The following is a 13,240-nucleotide window of genomic DNA, read 5'->3' on the forward strand; positions in this document are numbered from 1 at the left end:
TGAGGCTCAGTAGTGGGTGTGGCCTCCACGTGCCTGTATGACCTCCCTACAACGCCTGGGCATGCTCCTGATGAGGTGGCGGATGGTCTCCTGAGGGGTCTCCTCCCACACCTGGACTAAAGCATCCCCCAACTCCTGGACAGTCTGTGGTGCAACGTGGCATTGGTGGATGGAGCAAGACATGATGTCCCAGATGTGCTCAATTGGATTCAGGTCTGGGGAACGGGTGGGCCAGTCCATAGCATCAATGCCTTCATCTTGCAGGAACTGCTGACACACTCCAGCCACATGAGGTCTAGCATTGTCTTGCATTAGGAGGAACCCAACCGCACCAGCATATGGTCTCACAAGGGGTCTGAGGATCTCAGCTCAGTACCTAATGGCAGTCAGGCTACCTCTGGCGAGGACATGGAGGGCTGTAAGGCCCCCTAAAGAAATGCCACCCCACACCATTACTGACCCACTCCCAAACCAGTCATGCTGGAGGATGTTGCAGGCAGCAGAACGTTCTCCACGGCGTCTCCAGACCCTGTCACGTCTGTCATGTGTGCTCTTCACCTTTCATCTGTGAAGAGCACAGGGTGCCAGTGCTGAATTTGCCAATCTTGGTGTTCTCTGGCAAATGCCAAACGTCCTGCACGGTGTTGGGCTGTAAGCACAACCCCCACCTGTGGATGTTGGGCCCTCATACCACCCTCATGGAGTCTGTTTCTGGCCATTTGAGCAGCCACATGCACATTTGTGGCCCACTGGAGGTCATTTTGCAGGGCTCTGGCAGTGCTCCTGCTGTCCTTCTTTGCAGAGGCGGAGGTAGAAGTTCTGATGCTGGGTTGTTGCCCTCCTACAGCCTCCTCCACGTCTCCTGATGTACTGGCCTTCTCCTGGTAGCGCCTCCATGCTCTGGACACTACGCTGACAGACACAGCAAACCTTCTTGCCACAGCTCGCACTGATGTGCCATCCTAGATGAGCTGCACTACCTGAGCCACTTGTGTGGGTTGTAGACTCTGTCTCATGCTACCACTAGAGTGAAAGCACTGCCAGATTCAAAACTGACCATCAGCCAGAAAGCATAGGAACTGAGAAGTGGTCTGTGGTCACCACCTGCAGAACCACTCCTTTATTGGTTAGGCAGTCTTGCTAACGGCCTGTGCTTTCCACCTGTTGTCTACTCCATTTGCACAACAGCATGTGAAATTGATTGTCAATCAGCGTTGCTACCTAAGTGGACAGTTTGATTTCACAGAAGTGTGACTGACTTGGACTTACATTGTGTTGTTTAAGTGTTCCCTTTATTTTTTTGAGCAGTGTACTTACATTGCCTCATTTTCAATCTAAAACATTCTCTACCTATCTTTGTGTTATATCCAACATACTCTATTGTGTTTGTTTTGGGATACCAGGACAAACTACACTGCTAGTACAGTAAAAAGGAGCTTAATATTGGCACAATAGCAAGAGTTTATTTAAAAAAAAACAATTTTATAATTCTGATAATTTTTTTTAAAAAACTACGTAGCACTACACTAGTATACCAAGCCCTACAGTACCTTGAGTAATTTTATTGAACGAATACTCTTACCACTTAGAAGAGTTAAGTTGCTGAACTCATTCATTGAAACAAAGGCCGCCTTTTCTCTGATTCCGTTACAGCTGAATAAAGCTTTATGTTTTTTTACACAAGCCAAGCTGAAAGCAAAAGCAAAGAAACACTGTTATTTTATTTTCAGCATCTAAGATGAAAAAAAAAAAGCATTTGGTTTATACCTACCTGCATGAATATTTCATACATCGAGGGCATCTGTATTTTGCTGCTTCAGTATTACAGAGTTCACATCTAAAAAATGAAATTTGAGATGCTACACTTACAGATGAACCGCAGAGAGAAAAGCCTCTACACAGGGGAACATTGGAAAAAACAAATTAGTGAAGAAAAATTATCAGAATTTTTCACTCCTGTTGAAGTGCAAACTTCCATTAGCAGCCTTGGCTATCTCCCCCAAACTGATTTATTACAAATTAATAAACCCTCTCAGGATGTCTTTGCTATGACAGCATTCCACTGCATTTCCTGCAAAAGGTGTTAAAATACAGTTACTGATAATCTGAGGCCCTTGAAGCTTCCAATGAGAATCAACACAACGTTCCACATCCTGTTAATGGCTGCTCTCAGAAACCTGTCTTATCATTTGTCAGCAGCATCCTGGTAAAAGCTGCTTTGTCATTTCTTGCCAGTAGAAGCAACTAAACAATAGAAATTCTTTTCCACTGTTTGTTTAGCATCAAATATAATTGGGAGCTTGGACTGGTGCCCCATCAGCTAGAATGATGCATCAAAGCTCCAATTGGCACATCATGCCAAATCAGAAATACACAACCTGAACATCAGCAGTTTGTGATCTGCTCTACAATCAGCTCCTGGCTGGGTCTTATAATTGATGGCACACCTATATTAAATGAAAAATGAAATCCTAATGGTGGGTTTCTGCTCCATATGAAGTCAAACTGTCACAATATGTGAGCCTACGCCCGTGATGGCAAACCTATGGCATGTGTGCTACAAGCGGCACGCAGAGACATTTGTACTGGCATGCGAGCTGCAGGCAAACTTACCTCACTGCACATGCGCATGCCTCACAGCTGATTTTTCTGCTGATTTGAGGCCCTTTTCAGCCTCCCAGAGGCTTGGAAAAAAACCCTGCAAGGCTTTTCAGGATGAATAGGCCTATTTCGTCATTTCCTGTAATACCAGAAGTGATGGAACAGGCATATTATTCAGCTGAAAATATGGGAGTCTGAAAAAGGCCTCAAACCAGCAGAAAAATCAGCCATGAGGTGCAGTGCAGGTAAGGGGGTGGCAGGGGGGATTGCGCGCACATGCAGGGGGGAGCACTGCATTCTGGATGCTAGTACGTGAGTATGCGCGCACTAATGCGCATGCAATTTTTGGCACAGGAGCCCAAAAAGGTTAGCCACCACTGGCCTAGGCATTGAGATGCAAGTATTCTAAAAATCTGTATTTTTTTAAATCACCAAACTCATATGGTTTTGTGTCTTCCTGTTTTATACAGTATTTGGCTATTTAAAAAAGCAGGACAATTTCTAGATCGGTATAGAGAGGTACACTGAACAGTCTTAATTTCTTGGGGCCATCTAAGTTTTCCAGCTTTTGCAGCCCAGATATGGTAGCCTTTCCCTTGCTTGTTATACAGTATATATGTCATCTTCCAGCTCTCTGATATATGATGGCTATTTTTTTGCTTAATAAGTAATTTCACAAGAGTTCCATTCAATTAAAAATGCTTTTTGAAAGTCTAAATGTATAAGTGGTCAAACAAATCTTTTGGAGCAAAATAAGCCTGATCACAAGACATACCCTTTCTTCTACACATTGCTATACATTGCTTTATCTGTAAAATCAGAGCATGATAACCTTGTTTACATGGAACTAACTCAATTTTTAATTTTAATTGCTGTGAAGTTTTTACCTTTCAGAAAGGCCAAGTGTCAGGTTGCTGACTTAGAATTTTCTGAATTGTGCTTTGAACCTAGATCAAACTTACCCAAACATAATTTAACACAGTAAATTTTGAGAAACCATTTATAGAAACAGGGAGAACAGGATATCTTCAGGATTGTCACTGTCATATCTATAAATGGATTGCTAGTTGTACTTGCAATTCTTAGTTGTGTGTTAAGATAAAAGCCTAAAATAATGATGAGAAATATTTGTGAAAAGCATAAGAGCTGCAATAGAGCAAAGATGCCTTAATGGGAAATAATGCATAGTAAGCAGAAGTATTTTGTAAAAACAATATGACTGACGGTTTTGCTTTTTAAATGTAATTTAAATCTAACATTTATTTTATTTTATTTATGTATCTATACTTACAGAGTGTAACTGCATTGGAATTTTCACCATGAATAAATGTACTTTGGTCAGGCGGAACTCAAAGTCTTACACAGACTGCCCAGCTCTGAGCTACAAAGTGAAATGTAATTTTAATTTTTATTCAATGGTTTCCAAAATGGATTGGCTGATTTTTTTTTCCAAAACAGCATTTCTAAAATTTATACTGCAGACAACTGCGATATTGCTTACATGAGCATATTCAATGTACAGTATACTCCAAAATGAATATGATAAAAAAATCACATTTGCCTGTCATATGTACAAAGCAGCTAACAAAAAGTATTTGAACTGAGCACACATAATATCCTTCTGTTTGATCACATCATTTTAGGAGCATACGGGATATTCACAAATAATGTGAAATTGTGCTATGCTGCTGTGTCAAGCATCCCTCCTAATCAACATAATCCACAGGGTTGTCAGACAGCTATAATCACCCAAATCTTTGTATACCAAATTTGAATATTGGAAAATGTTTTATTTAAAAAAAATATCTTAAATTTTATATATTTATTTACTTATTCTTTTTCCATTGCTTAACACCACCAAGTGACTCTGGACTGCTTACAATTCTAAAATTATAAAACAATGAACAAACATTTAAACCCTAAACACCCATAAAATTAATAAATACAAACGGCTGTCCTTGTCTTGAGACCATCATTGAGCCCAAAATGTCAGTTGCTAAGTGAGATATTGGTTCAATGAGTTTTGCCCCATTTTATGACTTTTCTTGCCATTGTTGTCGAGCAAAACACTGCAGCTGTTAAAGTTGGTGACATGGTTGTTAAGTGAATCTGGCTTCCCCACTGACTTTGCTTGTCGAAAGGTCACAAAAGGTGATCACATGACCCACAACCGTCATAAATGAGTCAGTTGCCAAGCATCTGAATTTTGATCATGTGACCCTAGGAATGCTGCAAAGACTAAAAGAGTGAAAAATAATCATAAACCACATTTTTCCAGCTCTGTTAGAACTTCGAAATGTTCACTGAATGAATTGTTGTAAGTCAAGGACTACCTTACATAGCCAAATTTTTAAAGCTTTGTAAAAAGCCAAAATAGGATCATTGTATTTGAATATTCTAAGTGAATAACCAAAGAGTTTAATCCAACTAGCACAATTATTTGACTCTAATAATAATGCGTCTATTGAGGAATTCTACACTTAATATAGGCAGCAAAAATTCTTGCACTTCATACTGTTCAGCTGCTCTCAGTTTTTCCCTTTCAGCTTCTTATATTGAACTGGCATTTGCTTTAAATATTGTCCTGTTTATATAAAGTATATAGAGTACTGGTAGTCCTTGTCTTATGGCCACAATTAAGCCCAACGTTTCTGTTGCTGAGCGAGACATTTGTTAAGTGAATGTTGTCCCATTTTACAACCTCCCTTGCCCCAGTTGATAAGTGAATCACTGTGGTCTGTTAAGTGAGCAACATGGTTGTTAAATGAATCTGGCTTCCCCCATTGACTTTGCTTGTCACAATGTCTCAAAAAGGTGATCACATGACCCTGGAATCATGCAATTATCATAAAAAAAAATGAACCAGTTGCCAAGCAACTGAATTTAGATCTCATGGACCATGGAGATGCTGTAATGGTCATTAAGTGTGAAAATCGGCCGTAAGCCATTTTTAATGGTCGTGTGAAAAAGAGTCATATATTTTTTCATGGGCATGCTGCAATGGTCATAAGTCACTTTTTTCAGTGCCACTGTTACTTTGAACAGTCACTAAACAAAACTGCTGTAAATCGAGGACTGCCTGTATATTCTGGAGTTGGGAGGAATCATTTTGTTGCCCTTACATCTGTGCAGCCAGAATTCTTAAAAAGCAGCTGATTTCTTGAAATAAATCGAGATCTACTGTTTCCCCATCCGCTAAAGCAGGGCTCTCCAAACTGGGCAACTTTAAGACTTGTGGACTTCAACTCCCAGAGTTCTTCAGCCAGAGTTCCTCAGCTTTGCTGGCTGAAGAACTATGGGAGCTGAAGTCCACAAGTCTTAAAGTTGCCCAGTTTGGAGACCCCCCGCACTAAAGCTACATTGTACCATTCAAAGCAAAACGAAACTCTCGTTTCCCACAACTGGCTTATAGTAGCAGCAGGACAGCCGAAGCGAGGCTACAATGGAGCGGCCCCAAGCTTAAGAAGAGCCACGAGGGTTGTTTCTCTACCCTCCATTGGGGTCGCCCCTAAGGTCCCGTCTGAAAAAGCTCGGGCCCCGCCTCCGGCGAAGCAAACTCGTCCAGCCTGGCTGTGGCGAAAGGGGAGGTCGGAGGAAAGGGAAAGGAGGCCGGGGCCTACCTCTGCAGCGACATCTTCCGCTGAAGGTTCTCGTCCGCCCCGCTCGGAGCGGCTTCCGTCGCGCCCGCCATTGCTTGGGCGCCGCGATCGGGCCGCAGCCTAGACTGGTACGACGCGGCTCGCGAGAGCGCGAGACACCGCCCCCTAGCGGAAGATGTCGAAGCATCGGGAAGAAGCCCCGCCCCCTGGATGGCGCAGCGAGAGTTTGAGGGTTATGCTTGAGATGCCTGGTAGTGGAAACGGAGGTTGTGGGGGCAGGCGAATCGTTCCTGGCAGAAACCTGGGCAGGGAAATGGTGATGGAGGACTTCCTCTTTTCTTGCTGAGGTGCAGGAATCATGTAAAAGTGGTTGCTGGTGCAATTTGGCCGTAAGGCAGAGAAGACCGCAATGAGTAGTAATGGTTTTGATAACGGGGTGTAAAAGGAATTGTCCCTTTAACACGTGAAATGTGATTCCTGATAAGCTTGGGAGCCTGAGTGGATCAAAAAGGAAATGAAGCGTTTTAGCTTTCTTTCTTTCTTTCTTTCCTCTTTCTCTCTCTCATCAATGTATAGGGCATTCCCTGCACTAGATGCTCGTGTTAGTATTTTATTTTTAATGAGACTTGTGGTTCCAAACACCAGCTTCTGAGAACTTGTTTCTTGAGGTCTGCACAGGGTGGTTGGAAGGACCATGTTCTAGAGACACTTTTATTAATTCTCTGCTGCTCTCCTGCTGTAGCAGTGCAAGAGAAGAACAGAGTTGGAGGAGAGGATTGCTGTTATTGGTTCTGTCTATTGAACCAACACATTTTTCTGCAATAAACATGTCATAATCACCACTAAGGTGTGGTGATATTGGTTAAGGAAGGGCAAATAAATTAACAGCAAATTTACTGAATTTCTGGACTTCTCTTATCCTGGATAATTTAAATGATGGATGGATATGTTGTCCTGTCTGTGGAGGGCTTTAAGGAAGTCAGCATTTGACTTTTTAAAAGTATGATGCTCCTTATAATTTTTATATAGAAAAAGTCCTTAGCAAATATTTGGAATGAAAAGTAAAATAACTACAGCATTTTTGCCTCTCCTTCATCGCAGTAAAAGCTGCTAAATGAAACATTGCCCTAGATAAGAATTATTTTGGGGGAAACCTCAGCCATAGACCCAATTATTCCTTGAGATGGGAGACTTCCAGGGAAAGCACGAGGAAAGTGTAAAAACATCTTGGCAACAGTAATAACAAAACTATCTATATGATGGAGCCCTGGGTGCTTTCTGAGCTTGGCTGTTTGCTTGCAGAAGTTTCATTAGATTAGGTATTAGTGCTAGTCAGTGTGGGGCTTGCTCCCTGTTTATAGTTTGTCCTACCAGTGTTGGTGAGTATGGTGTATTGTTGCCAGAAAAACAGTATGTCTATATCCATGAAGTCAGTAATCAAGCTCAACAGGAAGAATAACAGAGTAACACTTGGAGGTCTTCTAGTCCAGGGGTCTCCAACCGTGGCAACTTTAAGCCTGGAGGACTTCAACTCCTGGAATTCCTGAGGTGAATCTGGCTGGGGAATTCTGGGAGTTGAAGTCCTCCAGGCTTAAAGTTGCCATGGTTGGGGATCCTTGTTCTAGTCCAACCTGATGCTCAAGCAAGAGACCACACCACCACCACTACCACCACCATTGTTAATATTTCAGAATGGTCTAATACCAGGAACGGTTCAGAAGCAACATGGGAAATGACATCATTCACCAATTGATGAACCGTTACATCCAAAGATATAAAATTCTTTGTATAATTGCAGAATAAGTACTTCCAGATTCGGATAACTATGAAGTCATATGACTTGGTTCCAAGTTGACTCTTAATTTTAAATAAACATGATAGTAACAAAATTAAAGATTTCTGTCTATTTAGAGGATAAGGGTTTTTTTTCTGGAACAAGAAACTTAGAATTATTAAAAAATAATTTATATTTTATAAATCACCAAAGTCTTGTGATAAAAACAAAATAAGAACATATTTGGCTAATAAAAGGTAAAAAAAGAGTTACTCTATAAAACTTTGATATTTAAAATAACATGAAGGTTGAATAACTGATTTTTGATTCTGTATCATCCATATAGAGCAGGACTAATCAACTTGTGCTTTTCCTTTTAACTAGTCCCTGTTGATCCAATAAGGATACAGCAGTTTATCTAGATTTGCAAGTGGTCAGGCTGCATATACTAGGAGTGTAGCTATGAATTCATGGGTAAAAATGATGTCTGAAAAAGCATATCAGAGAAAACTGGTGTAAAGATGTGTTTCCTTTCTGAGACCAAAAAGATGCTTTAAACCTTTATTTTTGCCACTGCTTGAAGTTATACATTCTAGATTTTATTCTGCTGACCATTACTGTTTAGTAAATTGTTTCAGATTCATGTTGCAATTAGCTTATTTAAATGCATAGTACCAGTAACAAATTAATCTATCTCACCCCATCCCATCTAAAGGGAAGCAAGGTTGGCCTGTTTTCTTTGAAGTGAATATTAAAGTACCTGATATTTATTTAAACATTGTTAAAAAGCATGTATGAGAAATTAATAAACATACGAAAAAAAACTATTTGGCACAAAACCACAAAATTTCCAAAGTGACTTATTTAAGAGTATAATTTAATAGCGATTTAAATATATGCTATATTAAGATTTTTAACAGTTACAAAATATTTACACAAGATATAATTATAGATTGCCCTGGAAAGTTAACATCTTTAACACCATTGTACGTAGTCCTTCTACAAGTACAAAATTCTGTTCTTTTTATAAGCACCAAATATATCTGTCCCATCCATTTCATGTTACAGACAGAAATATTTTCAAACAAGGTTTTCACATAAATTAATGTTTTCAGTAATCATGAACAATGTGACCAAATATTTTTAAGACATAATTTTATACAATGAAGAGTTCCTTTGATGTAACCAGCACATACAGCCTAAAAAAAAAAAGTAAAGGAAAAAAAACACTTTTATGTTATATATGGAGCGCCAGGCCACACAAACAGGAAACACAAAAGAGGTAGTGGATCATCTGTGAAGATGTTTGTGTCCGAAAAGGACCATCATTCAACTAAAGTGTTTAAGGGATTTTATGGTGGCGTAACTCATTGTCAGTATAACATAAGCTATTGCACATTTGGGAGCATAAAACCATACTGCTCCTTTTTACTGCATTCTTCCATCTTTCTTTAAGGTGTCCTGGACAGTGCTGTTAATAAAATCAAGAAGAATTTCCATATTTGCATATTCTTTGGTTCAGAGAATATCATAAAAAGCACCAACCAAAAATTAAATATTTTAGTAATGTTGTCAAAGTTTCTGAAGCCATTTCTCCTTCATAGGAGGAAGTCTTTTTCTTCCTGAGATTCTTTAAGAAATCACCAGCATGTTGCTGTACAATTGTTCCACATTTTCGTAATTATTTCTTGTGTCCTGTATATGGCGATATGAGGTTTACTCAAAATTCTAGAGAAAGCACACCAAGCCACTTTCTATGTATCGCTGTTGTCCCTGATTGAGATGAGAAAATGGACGAACCTGAACAACCGGTAGTTGATTGGTTTCTTGAGTGTGGAAAAAAAATTGAGTTTTGTGCCAGTTGCCATCTTGAATCTGCAATAAAAGAAATCTTAAAATCATACAAGATTTTAATTCTGTTTAATTTTTACAGGGAAAATCAAGAAAGAAGACTTATCATCAAGGATATGTAAATGTTTGCATAATTATGTGCATAAACAACTATTTTGGAAAGTGTGTTTTAACAAAATATCTATTTTAGATGTTTTGATCTGAACTGAAAATAAGTTTTCATTTAGTTACAAACTAAAATGTTATTCTAGGCAGAATTGGATGGGGGGGAAAATTGGACAAAGCCATACACAGAGGACAAGGAGAGACAGGGAAGTGCATGGTATGGGAAAGCTAGAATATTCTGTTTAAGGACATCAGCAGCAATCATGGCTGAAGTAAAAGAGGGAAGTGAAGGCAGTGGGCAAAATAGGACTGGGGGGATATGGAGATGCTGAAGGCATACTTGCCTTTCCTGATTCACCACATAGGAATTGCTTGGTATATTGTTTAATGTGAAATCTAACATAACCAAAATCTTCTGGATTTTGATTCTGCTGACCTGAAATGGCTCAGCAGTGTACTACTTCACAAGCAGTATTAGGTGTTCTGCTTTCTTGCACCAGCTCAAGACAAAAGCGTCTGTTTAAGCACCTGAACAGCCAAAAATTTGGCTAAAATTCATTAAAACTTAGAAAAAGTATAGAGAAGAGCAACCAGAATGATTAGGGGACTGGAGACTAAAACATACGAAGAAGGGTTATAGGAACTGGTCATGGCTAATCTAGGGAAGAGAAGGACCAGGGGAGGCATAATAGCAGTCTTCCAATATTTGAGGGGCTGCCACAGGGAGGAAGGGGTCAAGCTATTTTCTAAAGCACCCAAAGGCCAGACAAGGAATAATGGATGGAAACTGAACAAGGAGAGATTTAACCGGGAAATAAGGAGAAACTTTCTGACAGAACAAAACCAATGGAACAGCTTGCCCTCGGAAATTGTGGGAGTGCCATCACTTGAGACTTTCAAGAAGAAATTGGACTGCCATTTGTCAGAAATGGTGTAGGGTCTCCCGCTTGGGCAGGGGGTTAGACTAGATGACCTATAAGGTCCCTTCCAACTGATTATCTGTTATTTAAAAAGGCTGCATCATTTCTATTCAGATCATGTTGCTTTTATTAATCAGTTCATTATACTTTTTCCATTGAAAATGTGGGGAAACTACAAATGTCAAATATTTTTAATATGATATAGTGGGCAACATTTTTATGGTTGGAGTCCCTGCTTAAAATTTGAGGGGGAAGGTAAAGGCCGTAGCATAGTGATACAATGAAAATGAGGACACACTACAGGCAGTCCTCGACTTACGACCACAATTGAGCTCAAAATTTATGTTGCTAAGTGAGACAAGTGAGTTTTGCCCCATTTTAATATTTTTTCTTGCCATAGTGGTTAAGTGAATCACTGCAGGTATTAAATTGGTAACATGGTTGTTAAATGGATCTGGTTTCCCCATTTACTTTGCTTGTCAGAAGATCGCAAGAGGAGATCAAGTGACACGGGGACACTGCAACCATCATAAATGTGAATTTTGATGACATGGCCATGAGGCTGCTGCAGCGGTCATAAGAATGAAAACCAGTCATAAGTCATTTTTTTCAGTGGAGTAGTAACTTTGAACAGTCACTAAATGTAAGTTGAGGATTACTTGTACATGGAGGAAATTAAAAATATGGGGAGAAGTTGTTGCAAAGTTTTAAAAGGATAACAGACTTCCCTTACTATTTAAGATAATCTTATTTAGCAGAGCCAGTTCAGTGTAATGTTTAAAGAACCAGCTTAGAAACTGGGAAACCATGAGTTCTAGTCCTGGCTTGGCATGAAGCTGGTTGGGTGAGTTTGGATCCATCATTTTCATCTCTAAAAACAAGGCAGTGGCAGACTACTTCTGAAAATTGCATGCACTAGTGGTTCAAGTATTTGCCAGGAAGCAAAACTCATTTGCACCATTACCAATTAAAAAACCCTTATTATACACTATCATTTCCATTTGTTTCCTGTAATCTCCAATTTCTAGAAATTACAGTCAATGGATGTTTCCTTATAAACAGTATGCTAAGCTACCTGGAAGAACAGTGGATATAAATGTAATAATAAATGTTGGAAAACTATTGGAAAACTAAATACTGGAAGAAAAATATTTATTTCTACTTCATTTTCTTCCAAAAAGAGCTTTCTGTTCTTTTTGAGCTTGTCATCCTGCCATCTATTTGCAAACTATTTGCAAAATTTATAAGAATTACAAAAAAAAGTAGAAGTATTTGGAATACAACTTTTAGTCCATAAACCAGAGGTGATTCAATACTCATGGGGGGAAAAAGAATTCTTCGAAGTTTCCATGAATAGTCATGAATATTTTAATTTAAAACACAACTTTCATTTTAAAATTATTATTTTATGATTGTCTTTATTTTGGGTACATACACAATAGAAACAGGCATTCATGGAAATTTTGAATTTGGGCAGAAAAATGTATGAGCTGGTGTAAAAGAATCTGATCTGCATCTCTTGTTCCTTTGCAGAATTAGAGAGTGCAAATATCTACAAAATTTTTGAATGTATAACAGAAAATGGAGTGAGTCCTAATGTATCTTGCACACTGGAATCAATCTGTTGAACATAGGCTGCAAAAGTTAAGCTACCAAGGATACAGAATGTTAGGCTTCTGTTTAAGAATATCCACATTTTAAATCATAGCTAATAATCTCTAGTGTCAATCTCAGTTTTTATAGATTTTCTAAATTCATTATAATCTATAATATAAACATTTAACATTTTTAGTTGAATGTTTAAGAAATGGAATCCATATTGTTTGTGGCCAAAATGCATACATAAGAAAATTGGAATGTATTCTTTGTACTAACATTTTCAGTAATGACTACATATGGCTTACCATGCATCCATCCATTATAACTTTTGGTTCAATCAGCGTGTTTGCTTCAAATATATCACCATTCCATCCTTTGAAGATCAGAGAAGATTTCTGTTCATGTAGTTCATTAGTTTTCCACACAGGGGTATTCAGGCAATGAACTGTAATAGTATGGGTTGCTTCTGAACTAAGTAAATGAAGGAAGTTCATCTGTACTTTTTCAATGCCAAATTCCAACTATTCAACAAAAACAAACATTATTAAATAAAATATGGTGGCAGTTCATAACCACAAATCATACTGACACTGTTCAGTTTATATATACTTAATATATAATTATTCATTAAAAATTCCATTGCAATAACAAACTATTGGTATTTAATCTGTTAAATTATTCAGGCATAAGCATATCCCTTCCTTTTGTTACAAAACCGGATTTACACAATATAAATATGAGGAGGAAGATTACATAACGCGAATGGAAAAAACAACACTGCATACTTTGCT

General features: G+C 38.8%; 2 protein-coding genes across 4 annotated transcripts in view; both read right to left on the reverse strand.

Annotated features, from left to right (window-relative positions):
* The window catches only part of ZNHIT6 (zinc finger HIT-type containing 6), a 41,018-nt gene extending 34,656 nt beyond the window's left edge, over positions 1–6,362 (reverse strand). For 2 of the 3 annotated variants that reach the window (XM_026700264.2, XM_087930126.1), the window contains exons 1-3: positions 6,222–6,362; positions 1,772–1,837; positions 1,583–1,689 (exon numbers count right to left, since the gene is read on the reverse strand). In XM_026700264.2, coding sequence (XP_026556049.1) covers positions 1,583–1,689; positions 1,772–1,837; positions 6,222–6,292 — 244 coding nt within the window. In that variant the 5' untranslated portion in view covers positions 6,293–6,362. Of the gene's footprint in view, positions 1–1,582; positions 1,690–1,771; positions 1,838–3,892; positions 3,983–6,221 lie in introns of all 3 variants that reach the window. The other variant, XM_087930127.1, reaches the window with a different exon arrangement.
* A 2,480-nt stretch (positions 6,363–8,842) lies between these two features.
* Positions 8,843–13,240, reverse strand: part of COL24A1 (collagen type XXIV alpha 1 chain) — a 148,503-nt gene continuing 144,105 nt past the window's right edge. Inside the window, exons 59-60 of the mRNA XM_087930128.1 lie at positions 12,755–12,970; positions 8,843–9,849 (exon numbers count right to left, since the gene is read on the reverse strand). Of these exons, the coding sequence (XP_087786254.1) occupies positions 9,703–9,849; positions 12,755–12,970 (363 nt within the window). The 3' untranslated portion in view covers positions 8,843–9,702. The remainder of the gene's footprint in view (positions 9,850–12,754; positions 12,971–13,240) is intronic.

The sequence above is a fragment of the Pseudonaja textilis genome, chromosome 3 (genome assembly GCF_049901715.1).
Source record: "Pseudonaja textilis isolate UNSWEBS1 chromosome 3, rPseTex1.2, whole genome shotgun sequence".
Classification (NCBI taxonomy): Eukaryota; Metazoa; Chordata; class Lepidosauria; order Squamata; family Elapidae; genus Pseudonaja; species Pseudonaja textilis.